Raw genomic sequence first — 16,613 nt, forward strand, 5'->3', positions numbered from 1 at the left:
GGTATGTTAGCGGTGCCATAATCTTCTGCTGCAACGGAGCGTTTCTTTAACTTTGCCTTCACTGATGGTTAAGTATCTTTCCCTCTCAAAACCAGGGGAGAAAGATGAGGAAGGCAAGAGGAATCCTATTATTAGCTGTATTCAGTTTGGTCCATAGTTGAATTGCTGGAGTAATTTTGGATCAATAAAACTTTTGATTTGTTTGAATCCCCCTCAACTGGAATAGAACATCATTTAGCAAGGCAGCCAAGAACGCTGGACTGAATGGACCTACAAAACGGAAGGGAACTGCTTGTTCCCAACCTTACTGAAAGCAAGAATTCAGCAAAAGTGTTTTGCCAAGAACTGATCTAATCAAGCGATACGGCCAAGAGTGAGTGAAGGAAGCTGCAGCTAAGGCAATATTTCAATGTCCTATTCTTTTTAATATGTTTGTGAGTGACATAGGGGAAGGTTTGGTAGGCAAGGTTTGCCTATTTGCCGATGACTCTAAAGTGTGCAAGAGGATTGATATTCCTGGAGGCATCTGTAATATGGTAAATGATTTAGCTTTACTAGATAAATGGTCAAAGCAATGGAAACTGCAGTTTAATGTTTCCAAATGTAAAATAATGCACTTGGGGAAAAGGAATCCTCAATCTGAGTACTGTATTGGCAGTTCTGTGTTAGCAAAAACTTCAGAAGAGAAGGATTTAGGGGTAGTGATTTCTGACAGTCTCAAAATGGGTGAGCAGTGTGGTCGGGCGGTAGGAAAAGCAAGTAAGATGCTTGGCTGCATAGCTAGAGGTATAACAAGCAGGAAGAGGGAGATTGTGATCCTGCTATATAGAGCACTGGTGAGACCACATTTGGAAATACTGTGTTCAGTTCTGGAGACCTCACTACAAAAAGATATTGACAAAATTGAACGGGTCCAAAGACGGGCTACAAGAATGTTGGAAGGTCTTAAGCATAAAACGTATCAGTAAAGACTTAATGAACTCAATCTGTATAGTCTGGAGGACAGAAGGAAAAGGAGGGACATGATCAAAACATTTAAATATGTCAAAGGGTTAAATAAGGTTCAGGAGGGAAGTGTTTTTAATAGGAAAGTGAACACAAGAACAAGGGGACACAATCTGAAGTTAGTTGGGGGAAAGATCAAAAGCAACATGAGAAAATATTATTTTACTGAAAGAGTAGTAGATCCTTGGAACAAACTTCCAGCAGACGTGGTAGATAAATCCACAGTAACTGAATTTAAACATGCCTGGGATAAACATATATCCACCCTAAGATAAAATACAAAAATAGTATAAGGGCAGACTAGATGTATCATGAGGTCTTTTTCTGCCGTCAGTCTTCTATGTTTCTATGTTTCTATGTCTTTATCAGGGAGAGCAGACTTGGGGAGTCTCTACAAAACCTCCGGGATACATTATTTCAAAATAATAACAAGCTTTGCTTTTTTGCTGGATGCTCTCACCCAGATTTTGATTTTGAAAAATCACATTTTAAAGATTTTGAGATTTCATCCAGAAAACGGAAGTCAAAAGAAATAAATCAAAGAGGGCAACCTACCGGAGCTCAATTCTAGAAATTATAGGGTTTCCAGTGAAATGATAGAAGCAATGGGTTTCAACTAAAGCTTGGGATACTTCAAAGCCATGATTACCCTAACAATTGAGCGGGGTTTTTTGTGCATGCTCCAATAAAGGCACATCTGCACAAGTGCAGATAGCGCCCTCTACTGGAAAAGAATGTTCTCTTTTTCCTGTTCATTCCCGCACACAATGGAACACTCAGTTTGTGGGTCTCTCTGGCTCACCACTAATGAAAGCAGGACAGAAAGCAGGAAAGCAGAAGAGATTTACCTGCCCAGCTTATTCGGCAGGTTTCTTGGTTAAAAAAAAACTTTAAAAGGTTGCTGAGAATGTGATCTCTTCGGAGAGGGGCGGCATACAAATCTAATAAATTATTATTATTATTATTATTATTATTATTATTATTATTATTATTATTATTAAACTCAAAAGTAGAGTTGATGGTAATCCATTTCAATTGCTGATTTAATACAGTAAAGAAAACAGGGCCTCCCTCTATTTAGTGCATAAGGTACCGTATTTTTCGGAGTATAAGACCCACCTTAGTTTTTGGAGAGGAAAATGGGGCGGGGGAGTGTTTTCCTACCAGGTATTCATCTGGGACATACCTTAACCACTATAGAGTCTTCAGAGAGGGGCGGCATACAAATCTAACAAATAATAATAATAATCTGGCTAGCGTCCTTAGTCTGGTCAGCTTCAGCACATAATTTTATCCCCTGGTTACGGCTTTAAAAAACCTTAATCGGAGCAAGTAGCAATGAAAAAAAAGCCTGCAAAGACTTAGGGCTGAAAAAAAACATTCTTAGAAGAGAATAACAATAAAAATAAAACAATAAAAAAGCCTGCAAGCTGGGAAGATTGTTAGCGCCTTGTTAGGGCTAAAGAAAAAGCTTCGAAAAAGCTACAGAGTATAAGACACACCTAAATTTTCAGCCTCTTTTAGGGAGGAAAAAGGTGTGTCTTATACTCTGAAAAATACGGTAAGTAGGCTAGGTACAAGCTCATGCCACAAAACCTATTGCCCAGGAAAAGTACTCACGGCTGTATCCAAAGAGAGATCCAATAGCTAAGATGAGGCTAATAGCTAACACAGGAGCTCTTTTCTGTAGCACATCAGAGATAAAACCTTGGATGGTACCACCTGTAGAGATAAAAGGAATAAAGACTATCACAACAGAATGTAATCATTGTAGCCAAAAATGCACAGCATTTATTTACTTTACTGTTTTTACAATGTTGGAAGCAAACTCAGAATCATTGGATAGTGAGATGGGAGGCAGCATAATTTTAATCGATATATTTTTTTAAAAGCACAAATTTAGCTGTCTGTCTTTCATGCGTTGTGTTGACTGGAAGATTTTCAGCTACTGTTCTAAACCAGTGATCACCAACCAGTGGCCCATGGACAGGAGGAGGTTGCCGCTCCCACCACTACCGGTGCATTGCATGCGCAACTGTGTCTCAGGCATCCATGAACGTACGAGCGAGATTTTGCACAGGAAGCAAAATCTCGCAAGGGGATGTGCACGTGCATTAGATTTTGGCAAATTTTTTTGCTTCCGCCCATGCGCAGAAGCAAAATGGCTGAAATCTCTCTCGCACAGGTTCCTTTGCAAGATTTTTGCTTCCTGCACATGCGCAGAAGAAAAATCTTGCTCGGATGCACACATGCACACACTTGGAGACATAGAGCTGCACGCACAGTTCCATTTTCGCTACCAGTACAATGGCGTCAACTGTACTGGTAGGAACCCTCTATTGTCAATGGAGCACTGGTGGTCCATGAGAAAATTTTGGTGGTCCGCAGAAAAATTATTTGTATTTTTTATATTGCACTAAATACTATTTTTTTAAAAAGTTTGTATTAGAATTTCTTTTTGGAATAATGAGCTTAACAGATTTGTAAGATTCAAATAAGAAGTGTATTTGATGACCAGCGATTAATGTTAAGGTTATCATAATGTTTTAATATTACATAGAGAAAAGCTATATTTTAAGAGGTTTTTGAATATATATAAGATATTATATGTTTTTACAGTTACTTTGTGAAAGAAAGAGATATAAGAGCCTCCATTGAATGATTACAAAGTTAAAAGAAAAAAAAAACAATAAGCTGGACTTTGTGTTTTGGAAACTATGTATTGTTTTTAACTTTGTGTTGGAGAAAAAATAAAAAAATTATGATCAGGAAAAAGTTTGTATTAGTGGTCTGCAGGATTTAAAATTATGAATTTAGTGGTCCCTGAGGTCCAAAGGGTTGGTGACTCCTGTTCTTAACCATCTTTTTCCCATTTTGGTTTTCTCCAAAGTGAGACTTAAATTTTCCAGATAGTCCAGAAAAGCACCATTACTGCTAAGAATTATGGAAGTTAAAGATGGGGGAGGGCCCAGGTTTGTGGAAGCTGCTGTAGGCAACTAGATTGTGATAGCACCAGTTTGGTATAGTGGTTAAGATATGGCCTAGAAACCAGGATACTGTGATACATAGGCATGAAAGCCCATTTACATGAAAGGACCTCCCTTTGCTTGTGGCACCGCTGCGGCATCCTTTTTCGTAAAAATAAAAATCACTAAAAATAAAAAACGATGGGATTCCGGGGGCGGAGCTTGGACACCACGGACCGTTCGGGTTCAGCCAAACTTTGCATGAACTCGCCGAACCCGAACACCGTTGGGTTCACCCACCACTTTTCCTGAGCTTGCATGATTGGCTTAGGAATTCTGGGAGTTGAAGTCCACAAGTCATAGAAGAGCCAACTTTGCCTACCCCTGGGCTAATCACTTTCAGTCCACCCACTTTATAGGATTGCTGTTATGAAGTGTGAGGAAGGAGTATTACGTAAATTTACTAAGTAAATTTACGTAAAATTTATAAGTAAATTTACGTAAAATTTATAAGTAAATTGTATTACTTATAAAATAACAAAGGCAGGGTAAACTCTCATAAACAAATACATTTGACAGCCTCCTGATCTTTTGGCCTACTACATCCATCATCACTTTGCCTGTCAGTCACTAATTGGTAGAAAAGCGGTGTCTACTTAGTGTCAAACTAGAATTCTCACCCACACCCTGCCACATCCCACAACGAAGAGAAAATGAAACGCAACAGCAACAAGAATGTGTCTTTTGCTTCATAGTCATACCTATAATGCCTCCAACATCATACCAGATTGAGAGCTGGTCGGCTTCTGCCTCCTTCCAACCAAAATTGTTGCTGAGGTAGAAGGGCAGCCAAAAGAAGAAGGAGTAGTTCACTAGCTTCAGGCAAGCGTAGGCCAAGGAATACTGAAAACAAACAAATACCATCCCAAAAGAAAAGTTATTAGAATCAAAACAATCCTAGCTGAGCAAGCATGGCTTTGTAATTCTACAGAGCAGGGGTCCCCAAACTTTTTACACAGGGGGCCAGTTCACTGTCCCTCAGACTGTTGGAGGGCCGGACTATAAAAAAAACCCTGAACAAATCCCTATGCACACTGCACATACCTTATTTTAAAGTAAAAAACAAAATGGGAATGTACTATTTAGAGGGGGGGAAGAATTCTGAAATTCATATATGTTTATGTTTTGTTTGTAATTTTCTTTTGTTAACATCCGATTGTAGGTTTTCTTGGCTTATAGAAAAATGTGTAAAGAAAGAAGGAAGCACTTTGGCATAATGGTTAATAAGTTAGAAATATAATTGAAGGAACATTAAGGAGGGAATTTTTGAAGGAACATTAAGGAGGGAATTTAATTAAAAGAAAATGAATGTAACTGGATGACAAAATTAGAAAAAAAACTTTTGCAACTTTTTTGATGATTGATGTTAGTTACTAACAAAATACCGCATTTTATTCATAGAAAATTAGATGGAACACTGTGTTGTGTCACTCACCAGCAGGCCAGATAAATGGCCTCAGTGGGCTGCATGCGGCCCGCGGGCCATAGTTTGGGGACCGCTGCTATAGAACATCAGGATGTCCAGAGGGAAAGCATTCTGAAATTCCTTGATATTTCCCTGACATTCATTCATTCATTCATTTATTAGATTTGTATGCCGCCCCTCTCCGTAGACTCGGGGCGGCTCACAGCAACAATAAAACAATGTACAACAAATCTAATAATTTAAAAAACATTAAAAACCCCATTATTAAAAGCAAACATACACACAACCATACCATGCATAAACTGTATAGGCCCGGGGGAGATGTCTCAATTCCCCCATGCCTGACGGCAGAGATGGGTTTTAAGGACTTTGCGAAAGGCAAGGGGGGTGGGGGCAGTTCTAATCTCCAGGGGGAGCTGGTTCCAGAGGGTCGAGGCCGCCACAGAGAAGGGTCTTCCCCTGGGTCCCGCCAGACGACATTGTTTAGTCGACGGGACCCGGAGAAGGCCAACTCTGTGGGACCTAACCGGTCGCTGGGATTCGTGCGGCAGAAGGCTGTCCCGGAGATATTCTGGTCCGATGCCATGAAGGGCTTTATAGGTCATAACCAACACTTTGAATTGTGACCGGAAACTGATCGGCAACCAATTTTCATGTAGCTGGCTTGGATCTAGTTAAGGCATGTCTAGATGATGTCATAACAAACAGCTAAGCCGTGGAGAAATATCGGGAGCGGAGGAAGCAAGTTGTTGCCACAGTTATGCTCATTTTTGCTTGACTCCGCTAGGCAGCGCAATCCAGGGTTTTTTACATGATTTTTCTCTAACTTTTAAACATTTTAAAAAGTTTGTTTTTTTCCCCTGGTTTATTCCGGGTTTTTTTCACGAATTCCCTCACAATTCCCTGATATTTCCCAAACCGCCGATTTCCCTGATAATTTCCCTGTTTTCCAGGTTTGCTGGACACCCTGAGCATGAGCAGACGGGGGTTCCTGCTTAACTCCGCTACTGGTGTGGTTGCTGGGTCACCGGCAGGCGGGCGGGCACCGGAGCAAGATTTGGCTTATGTGAATGCGCAGGAAGCAAATCTCACCTGAAGACGTGCGGGCGCAAGAGATTTCGGCAATTTTTTTTGCCTCCGTGCATGTAAGATTTTTGCCTCCTCTCGCAAGATTTTGGTTCCTGCGCATGTTCAGAAGCCAAATCTTGCTCTGACGTGCATGCCGGTCACCCAGAACTTTGCTGGCTGAGGAATTCTGGGAGTTGAAGTCCACAAGTCTTAAAACTGCCAATGGAGCTGGAGTGTCTAACCTTGGCAACTTTGAGGTTTGTAGACTTCAACTCCCAGAATTCACCAGCCAGCAGATACACCTTTATTAAAGTTGTAGGATAGACACGAGTGAGAATAGTGGTATTGATATTGCTGGTCAGTTAGGATAGTTAGGATTATTATTATTATTATTATTATTATTATTATTATTATTATTATTATTATTATTATTATTAGAAACATAGAAACATAGAAGACTGACGGCAGAAAAAGACCTCATGGTCCATCTAGTCTGCCCTTATACTATTTCCTGTATTTTATATTATTATTATTATTATTATTATTATTATTATTATTATTATTATTATTATTATTATTTATTAGACTTGTGTACTGCCCTTCTCCGAGGACACTCGGGGCGGCTCACAAAATACAATACAATAACATGTGTACAAATCTAATAGTTAAAAACTCTAAGCCAAAATCCCCTTACATTTAAAAACAGTCAATTAACTCAATCACATCCACACATAACATTTAATGGTCAGAAAGAAAAGGGAGCATGATCTAACCGCTCTACGCCTGGCGACATAGAGGGGTCTTAAAGCTTTTGAAAAAGACGAGGAGGGTGGGGGCAGTTCGAATCTCTGGAGGGAGCTAATTCCAGAGGGACGGGGCCACCACAGAGAAGGCTCTTCCCCTAAGCCCCGCCAGACGACACTGTCTGGTCAACGGGACCTGGAGAAGGCCAACTCTGTGGGACCTAATTGGCCGCTGGGATTTGTGCGGCAGAAGGCGGTCCCGTAAGTATCATAAGCTTTCGTTGAAATTCCTTGCTTCTGTCGTTTTGCTGGATCCCTATAATTCCTAGAATTCAGCTTCTGGAAGTGGCCCTTTCGATTTAGTTTTTAAAGTTGCCAAAGTTGGCCGACTTAAAAGTGCATCACGTTCAGTTTTTTCTATTCAAGATCTGACACTTTATGCCTGCGCGCACCCTTGCACGCATGTATGCGCGAACTCCATGTGCGCCCCATTCCTTATGTGCATTGGCGAGTCTCCCATGTGCGCCCCGCCCCAAGTGCATGCCTAACACATGCACACATGTCCCCCATGCATGCCACATGGCCCTCATATGTGCATCCCAGCCCTCCAGGTATGCATTCGTATCTCCTGAATGTGTCCCGCCCCTGCGCATGTGCGACAGAGACCCGAAAACCATCTGGCTGGTATACACAGCAGAGCTGAGCTGGGGCAAGGGCTCTGCGTGCCACCTGGACCGCCATCACAGCCGTAAGGGGATGAGAACATAGAAACATAGAAGTCTGACGGCAGAAAAAGACCTCATGGTCCATCTAGTCTGCCCTTATACTATTTTCTGTATTTTATCTTAGGATGGATATATGTTTATCCCAGGCAGGTTTAAATTCAGTTCCTGTGGATTTACCAACCACGTCTGCTGGAAGTTTGTTCCAAGGATCTACTACTCTTTCAGTAAAGTAATATTTTCTCACGTTGCTTCTGATTTCCCCCCCAACTAACTTCAGATTGTGTCCCCTTGTTCTTGTGTTCACTTTCCTATTAAAAACACTTCCCTCCTAAACCTTATTTAACCCTTTAACATATTTAAATGTTTCGATCATGTCCCCCCTTTTCCTTCTGTCCTCCAGACTATACATTAAGTCTTTCCTGATACATTTTATGCTTAAGACCTTCCACCATTCTTGTAGCCCGTCTTTGGACCCCCCCTTACCAATAAGACGCCAGGCAGACAACACGCCTGAAAAAATCCAATGGCCTGGGACGGAGCGCTTGTACCACTGCTCAGGTTGGGTGCTTGAATGGTGTAATTCTGCTCGTCAAAATCTTCACTCTCGTGGCTGCTCATTAACGGCTCCGTGGCGTCTTCCTCAGCAGCTTCACCCTTCCCTTCTTTGCCCATTTCAGGAAGGCCTAGGAAAAAATCACAGAAAGGCAACCTAAAAAAAACAAAAGAAGGGAGAATCCCCTCTTCAAACAGCTTTTTCCCAAACGCCATCACTCTGCTAAACAAATAACTCCCTCAATGCTGTCAAACTATTTACTAAGTCTGCACTACTATTGCTACTATTTTTTCTCATCATTCCTATCACCCATCTCCTCCCATTTATGACTGTATGACTGTAACTTATTGCTTGTATCCCTAAGATTTTTAATTAATATTGATTGTTTCTTCATTGCTTATTTGACCCCTATGACAATCATTAAGTGTTGTACCATATGATTCTCGACAAATCTATATTTTCTTTTATGTACACTGAGAGCATATGCACCAAGACAAATTCCTTGTGTGTCCAATCACACTTGGCCAATAAAATAATTCTATTCTATTCTACTGCTCCCTTGTTCTTGTGTTCCTTTATGTTCCACTTTCCTATTAAAAACACTTTTAAAAAAAAAATAAACTGAATTTTTTTTAAATTAAAAAAAATTAAAACGGTCATAAGTCACATTTTCCAGGGCAGCTGTAACTTTGAACGGTCACTAAATGAACTGTTGTACATCGAGGACTACCTTTAAAATTGAAAAATAAAATAAAAACCTTGCTCTTAATGTCAATATCTAATGAAGTTTTTAATATCTGTGGTGGCTTTTGAGTGGCGTGCAAAAATTAACCATGCGCCACCTGCAAAGTGGGTTTGCAAGTAGCAAAGATAAAAGGAGAGGAAAGATGCTTCTGCTTACCTAGTTCTTTGGGAGAAATCACAAGGCCAAAAAAGACAATGACTCCTCCAGCAAACTGCACTGCTGCTGTCACCAAGAAGGCATACTGAAAGGAAGTGGGGTGGGTGGGAGAGAAACAATGAAGTTATTTCATGGGTGACTCTTGGATTTTCTCATATGAGCCGGGGTGGCGCAGCAGGTAGAGTGCTGTACTGCAGGCCACTGAAGCTGACTGTAGATCTGAAGGTCAGCGGTTCAAATCTCATAACCGGCTCAAGGTTGACTCAGCCTTCCATCCTTCCAAGGTGGGTAAAATGAGGACCCGGATTGTGGGGGCAATAGCCTAGCTCTGTTAAAAAGTGCTATTGCTAACATGTTGTAAGCCGCCCTGAGTCTAAGGAGAAGGGCGGCATAAAAATCGAATGAATGAATGAATGAATGAATGAATGAATGAATGAATGAATGAATGAATGAATGAATGAATAAATAAGTCAAGCAATCAATCTTTCCGGGTATTTTATTTTTCCTTGTATAAAAAGTCCCGGCATATTGGAAGGCATGGAGAAACGCTGGTAAGTTTAATAAATAAAAGCACACAATTAATGCTCAAATATCACTGGCTCTAATCCTAGGATAATGGCAGGAAGTCTCACCCACCTCATAGCCATATTGCAGAACCGATGAGGCAAGGAATGCTCCAAGGATATTACCCACTGATGCACAGGCACTCCAGAGTCCAAAAACAAATCCTCTCCTGAATGAGAAAGAAAGGAAGGAAGGAAGGAAGGAAGGAAGGAAGGAAGGAAGGAAGGAAGGAAGGAAGGAAGGAAGGAAGGAAAGAAGAGGAGGAGGAGGGAGGGAGGGAGGGAAGGAGGGAAGGAAGGAAGAAAGGAAGGAAGGAAGGAAGGAGAAAAGAAAAGATTAAGTTGGGTAATAATTCAGAGTCAGGCAAAAAAAAAAACTCTTTAACAATTTGAACAAGGCAGTTAAAGGACAAATGGCGGTAGATGCAAGCATTTCATGTTGACTCATCAAGAAAAAAAAGATTTTAACATCCACTTCCCTCAAACAGCATTGCATGCACGAGTTCAGTTTTACAAGTTGATTTATTAGGACTATCACAACGTTACTATGAAGGAGCCGTGGTGGCACAGAGGTTAGAAAGCAACACTGCAGGCTAATTTTGGTGACTGGCAATTGCGGGCAGTTCGAGTCTCATCAGACTCAAGGTGGACTCAGCCTTCCATCCTTCCAAAATTGGTAAAATGAGGACCCAGATTGTTGGGGGCAAGAAGCTGACTCTCTGTAAACTACTTAGACAGGGCCGCAAAGAACTGTGAAACAGTATATAAGTCTAAATGCTATTGCTATTGCTATAAAAAGTTACACCATAAAAAGTGAAGAACTTTCTAATGGAAAGCTTCTGATACCAAGCATTTCAAAGTATTCTGCGTAGGATGGTACAGCAAGGGTATTATCATGCCATGTCTTGTCTGTTTGAGCATACACAATTTTCAGACCCAGAAAGGGACAACTGAAAATAATAGTAGGATGCTTGGCTGCATAGCTGGAGGTATAACAAACAGGAAGAGGGAGATTATGATCCCGCTATATAGAGCGCTGGTGAGACCACATTTGGAGTACTGTGTTCAGTTCTGGAGACCTCACCTACAAAAAGATATTGATAAAATTGAACGGGTCCAAAGACGGGCTACAAGAATGGTGGAAGGTCTTAAGCATAAAACGTATCAGGAAAGACTTAATGAACTCAATCTGTATAGTCTGGAGGACAGAAGGAAAAGGGGGGACATGATCAAAACATTTAAATATGTCAAAGGATTAAATAAGGTTCAGGAGGAAAAAGGTGCGTGTTATAGTCCAAAAAATATGGTACTTCTAAACATTCTGGAACAGCAGGCATTATGGGCGGGTTGCTCATGCTCTTGTTATCTCCCAGTCAGATTCACCCGTCCAGACCATCCACAAATTTCAGCTGATCTAGAATAGCAGTCCTTACATTCAATGGCTAGTTTTGGTACTGCCAAGGTGAACCACTCCTGCGAGAGGTGCATGCAATTCAAGATGCTGGCTGATACTTTTAAAATCTGAAATGGTTCAAAGCCTGAGCATCAAAGCATCATATAGATTCCATCCATTTAACCTTGGTGGACAGAGGGGCCTTATCTAACTAGAAGCTGTTGAGGAGAGTGAGCTCAACAATTAACCTTCTCAGCAGCCTGAGGAATTAGCTTGTCCCTGGACATAAAGATGGTCTGCACACATATTCATGGAGATATTTCCATGCATATTTCCCACATCAACACGCAAGATGCACTTCTGTTATAATCCTTTATATTCTTAGTAGCATGCTATTTGTTGCTGCTATCTTAACATCTATAAACCTAAAGTCCATGAGGATTGAGGCCCTAATAAATCTTATACAGTGGTACCTCTACCTAAGAACGCCTCTACTTACGAACTTTTCTAGATAAGAACCGGGTGTTCAAGATTTTTTTGCCTCTTGTCAAGAAACATTTTACACTTACAAAACTGAGCCTTCAAAACTGTAACTGGAAAAGGCAGGGAGAAGCCTCTGTGGGGCCTCTCTATGAATCTCCTGGGAATAAACAGGATTTGGAAAAGGATGGGAGAAGCCTCCGTGGGGCCTCTCTAGGAATCTCCTGGGAGGAAACAGGGCCGGAAAAGGTGGGAAGACGCCTCCATGGGGCCTCTCTAGGAATCTCCTGGGACCCTCCCTGTGGTTTCCCCAATTGCACTCATTATTTTCTTTTACATTGATTCCTATGGGAAAAATGGCTTCTTCTTACAAATTTTTCTTCTTAAGAACCTGGTCACAGAACAAATAAAGTTCGTAAGTGGAGGTACCACTGTACTTAAAATAATCAAACGCTAACAGACAAATCTTTGTTAAATCTTACTGATTCTTTTCTAAAAGGACAACCGGCCTTTATCCTTATAAACAGAATAAAGTATAATTTCCTTGGCAGAAATGCAGCCCGGTCAACTATGTTAGAAACATAGAAACATAGAAGTCTGACGGCAGAAAAAGACCTCATGGTCCATCTAGTCTGCCCTTATACTATTTTCTGTATTTTATCTTAGGATGGATATATGTTTATCCCAGGCATGTTTAAATTCAGTTACTGTGGATTTATCTACCACGTCTGCTGGAAGTTTGTTCCAAGGATCTACTACTCTTTCAGTAAAATAATATTTTCTCATGTTGCTTTTGATCTTTCCCCCAACTAACCTCAGATTGTGTCCCCTTGTTCTTGTGTTCACTTTCCTATTAAAAACACTTCCCTCCTGGACCTATGTTCACATAGCCGGGGCCAATGAGTTCAGTAAACAAAACAATCCGGATACACAGGCAACACGTGTTTAACAGGAAGAGGAGCCTTGCACAATAACCACAACAGTGGAGAGGAAAGACGCTAAAAAGATATGCACCAGGGGAAAGAACCAACTTTTGCATACCCAGCTTTGCCAAACCAGTTTCCCATGACAGCTACCACACAGGGCCAGCCCGTAGATTGCAGCAAACCATTCACAATCCACAGGCAGCAGTAGAACCACTTGTTGTAGAAATGCAGCCATTCGGTGACAGTACCAAACACAAACACCTAAAAAGGAACAACAAGAAGAAGAAAATGTAGTGTTGATCTCAAATTAATCTGGCAAATAAATCCACAACGCTTTCTACCCAGGTTCTATATGAGTGATGGTGAACCTTTTTTCCTTCGGGTGCGTATGCATGAGTGCCTACACTCATAATTCAATGCCTGGGGAGGATGAAAACAGCTTCCCCCACCTCCCGGAGGCCCTCTGGAGGCCAGAAACAGCCCGTTTCCCAACTTCTGGTGGGCCCAGTAGGCTCGTGTTCGGCCTCCCCAGGCTCCAAAGGCTTCCCTAGAGCCAGAGGAGGGTAAAAACGCCCACCCCCATCTCTCTAGAGCAGTGGTTCTCAACCTTTCTAATGCCGCGACCCCTTAATACAGTTCCTCGCGTTGTGGTGACCCCCAACCATAAGTCTAGCACCAATTTTCCCAACAGAGCTTTAAGCTGATTGGCAGGAAGGTCAGAGGGACGCCCCCACTGTAAACGCCTGATTGGTCGGATGGTAAAAATATGTTCCAAGGCGCCAGAATAGAAGCTTTAGTTCCTAACACCGTGGGAAATTTGTCTTTTCTCGTGGTCTTAGGCAACCCCTGTGAAATGGTCATTCGACCTCCAAATGGGTCCTGACCCCCAGGTTGAGAACCACTGCTCTAGAGGCTCTCTGGAAGCCAAAAACGCCCTCCCAGAGCCTCTGTGCGGGACCAAAAATCAGCTGGCCAGCACATACAAGCACATTGGAGCTGAGCTAGGGCAATGGCTCGCGTGCCAGCAAATATGGCTCCACGTGCCACCGGTGGCACCCATGCCATAGGTTCGTTATCACTGCTCTATATTATTTACAGGCTACAAGTTAAAATCTATCTGGGCACCTTGAAATCGTTTTAGCTTGTCCCAGGAAATAGCTATTCACAAGTCTGGGGACAAGTGTCAAAAGCTTTCTGAGAATGTAAGGCCGAAGGAAAAATCATCCATAATTTAAATAAAGCCGGGCTTAAAAGAAAGATGGAATTTCACTCACATGGTACTCGTTAATAATTTAAGCATTTAAAACAACATCTTGAATTACTGCAGCAAGAAAACTTCTTTCAGTAATCTTTTTCTATGTCTGCTACCCAACAGAAAACTGCATTTTTCCCAACACAGGGTGTCCAGGGGGGAAGCATTTTGAAATTCCCTGATATTTCCCTGTAACTTGCGATCTAGTTAAGACGCAGTCGTAGATGACATCCTACCAAATGGCTAAGCCATGGAGAAATAGTGGTAGTGAGGAAGCAAGTTGTTGCCACAGTTATGCTCATTTTTACTTGACTCTGCCAGGCAGCATGATCCGTTGTTTTTCTTTACATGATTTTTCCCTGACTTTTAGACATTTTAATAGTTTTTTTACTGATTTATTCCATTTTTTTCACGAATTCCCTGATAATTCCCTGATTTCCCTGTTTTCCAGGCTTACTGGACATCCTGCAAACACAAACCTCAGTGTACCAAACTTGCACATTACAATTTTTTAAAAAATAAAAAATACATTGCACAATAATAGCTATAATTTACAATAAAACGGTTTCAGCACCAAATCTATTTCCTGTTTCTGCTCTCAAAAATATTTTAACAAGCTGAAATCTCAAGAATATTTTATCAAATGAATGAGTCACTTGGTTATATGCCTCCATATAGTTTGGCTACATGCCGCCAAAGCTCACGAGTCCTCGGAGAGGGGTGGCGTATAAATCCAATAAAAAATAAAAATAAAATAAAAATAAATAAAAGGCAATGGTGACATGGATGGCAAGGTGCAAGCAAGGGTGAATGCAGCATAGATGCATTGGCGAGAACTCACCGGTGTGCAATGTGACAGATGAATGCCAACCCATCTTAAATCTAAGATTTACAAGACAACCCTCTGCCCTGTTGCTCTATAAGACACTGAAGGCTGGGCAGCAACAATAGGGACCGAAAGCTTTCTCCATGCCATAGAAATGTGAATGCTCCATTGGAGATCAGGCATCTGCACCGTTAGGCATAATCCGGTGTGGTCAGGTGCTCCATCCCAGTAGGAAATTCCGGGATGTGCACACAGCTGCACATCTCCTGTGCAAAATTTAGCTTCTGTGCATGCGCAGCAGGCAAAATCTTGCATGAGGATGCTCGCGCGAGCAAGATTTCGATGATTTTCGCCGATTTTTTTTTTTTGCTTCTATGTATGCGCGGAAACAAAAATATCGGCAAAAATTGCAGAAATCCCACTCGCTCCCGCGTCCTCACACAAGAGTTCGCTTGCTGTGCATGCGCAGAAGCCAAATCTCATGCCGATGGGCGGAGGGCACGCTGGTGGCACCGAAGATGAGCAGCCCTTCACTGAGCATCTCCCTTCTTGACCACATCCCAAATCGCACCATTCAACAACATTTTGGTGTGGCAACAATTATAGAGAAGATGAGAGAAGGCCGTTCCACTGGTATGGACATGTCCTGAGAGCAGCACCTCCCACCGTTGCCAAAACTGCCTACCAACTTGAAGTCAATGGCCAGCGACCTTGCGGGCAGCCAAAACAGAGATGGCAAGACACCATCAACAAAGATATGCAAGCCGCGAGTTTGCACCCTGGAGGTGTAGCTGACCACACAAAGTGGTGTTCAATGATCCGAAAAATGGACCTGCACTTGTGAGAATACGTTACGAAGAATAATAATGAATCGTTTGTCTATAAAATGCGATATCGAGGACAGATACATCAACACTTAAATTTATTGAATCTATTTGGATTTGTACGATTGTTTATATTTTTGTTGTGAGCCGCCCCGAGTTCGCGGAGAGGGGCGGCATACAAATCTAAATAATAAATAAATAAATAAACAAACAAACAAACAAACAAACAAACAAATAAATAAATAAAAGGTTCAATTCTTTTATAATGCTGAAGAGCCTATTGGATTTTTTTAAAATAAATAGTTTATTGAATTTAAATATTTAAAAAGGGGTAGGGAAGGAGAATGGGAAAAGGGAGAAAAGGAAGGGGGTACATAATAATGAAGAAAAACCTTGTATTATCCATAAAATGATCTATATCCGCATATTTTAACAGCAATTGTATATATTTATACATTACAGAAAATAAAAGCTAAGTATGCGCAATATATAGTAAGCAGGTAAAATCGTAAGAAAGGAGAAAAAGGAAAAGAGAAGGAAAATCCTATTGGATTTTTTTGAACACAATATCTTCATTTATTTAGATTTATCTTCATTTATTTAGATTTATTTACAAAAATTCAAAGGCAAACACTACCTAGGATAGCACATTTTCCCAACTTTGATTTTCCAACTTACCACTAAGGCAGAGGAGCACATCCCAAAGGTCAGAACCCAGCGCATGTTCAAGCGATCCCCAACAATACCACTAACAAAGAGGCCCTAAAAAAATAATTTTAAAAATTGTTATTTCATAAGAATCAGCTGAAGAAAGTTGTGGCAGTCAATAGAACTATTATTCTTTTTAAGGTCGTACAGTGATCCCCCGGGTATTGCGACCCCGATCATTGCAAAACGGCTAT

At 41.2% G+C, this 16,613-nt stretch overlaps 1 protein-coding gene across 3 annotated transcripts in view; it reads right to left on the reverse strand.

The window, feature by feature from the left end:
* Positions 1 to 16,613, reverse strand: part of SLC37A3 (solute carrier family 37 member 3) — a 48,824-nt gene that overhangs the window by 18,181 nt on the left and 14,030 nt on the right. For all 3 annotated transcript variants that reach the window (XR_011559516.1, XM_070756323.1, XM_070756324.1), the window contains exons 5-11: positions 16,390 to 16,473; positions 12,925 to 13,070; positions 10,084 to 10,180; positions 9,448 to 9,532; positions 8,477 to 8,676; positions 4,733 to 4,874; positions 2,626 to 2,727 (exon numbers count right to left, since the gene is read on the reverse strand). Coding sequence is in view for 2 of the 3 variants with exons in the window: in XM_070756323.1 (XP_070612424.1) it covers positions 2,626 to 2,727; positions 4,733 to 4,874; positions 8,477 to 8,676; positions 9,448 to 9,532; positions 10,084 to 10,180; positions 12,925 to 13,070; positions 16,390 to 16,473 (856 nt within the window). In the remaining variant the exon portion in view is untranslated. The remainder of the gene's footprint in view (positions 1 to 2,625; positions 2,728 to 4,732; positions 4,875 to 8,476; positions 8,677 to 9,447; positions 9,533 to 10,083; positions 10,181 to 12,924; positions 13,071 to 16,389; positions 16,474 to 16,613) is intronic.

Source organism: Erythrolamprus reginae, chromosome 6, assembly GCF_031021105.1.
Source record: "Erythrolamprus reginae isolate rEryReg1 chromosome 6, rEryReg1.hap1, whole genome shotgun sequence".
Taxonomy (NCBI): Eukaryota; Metazoa; Chordata; class Lepidosauria; order Squamata; family Dipsadidae; genus Erythrolamprus; species Erythrolamprus reginae.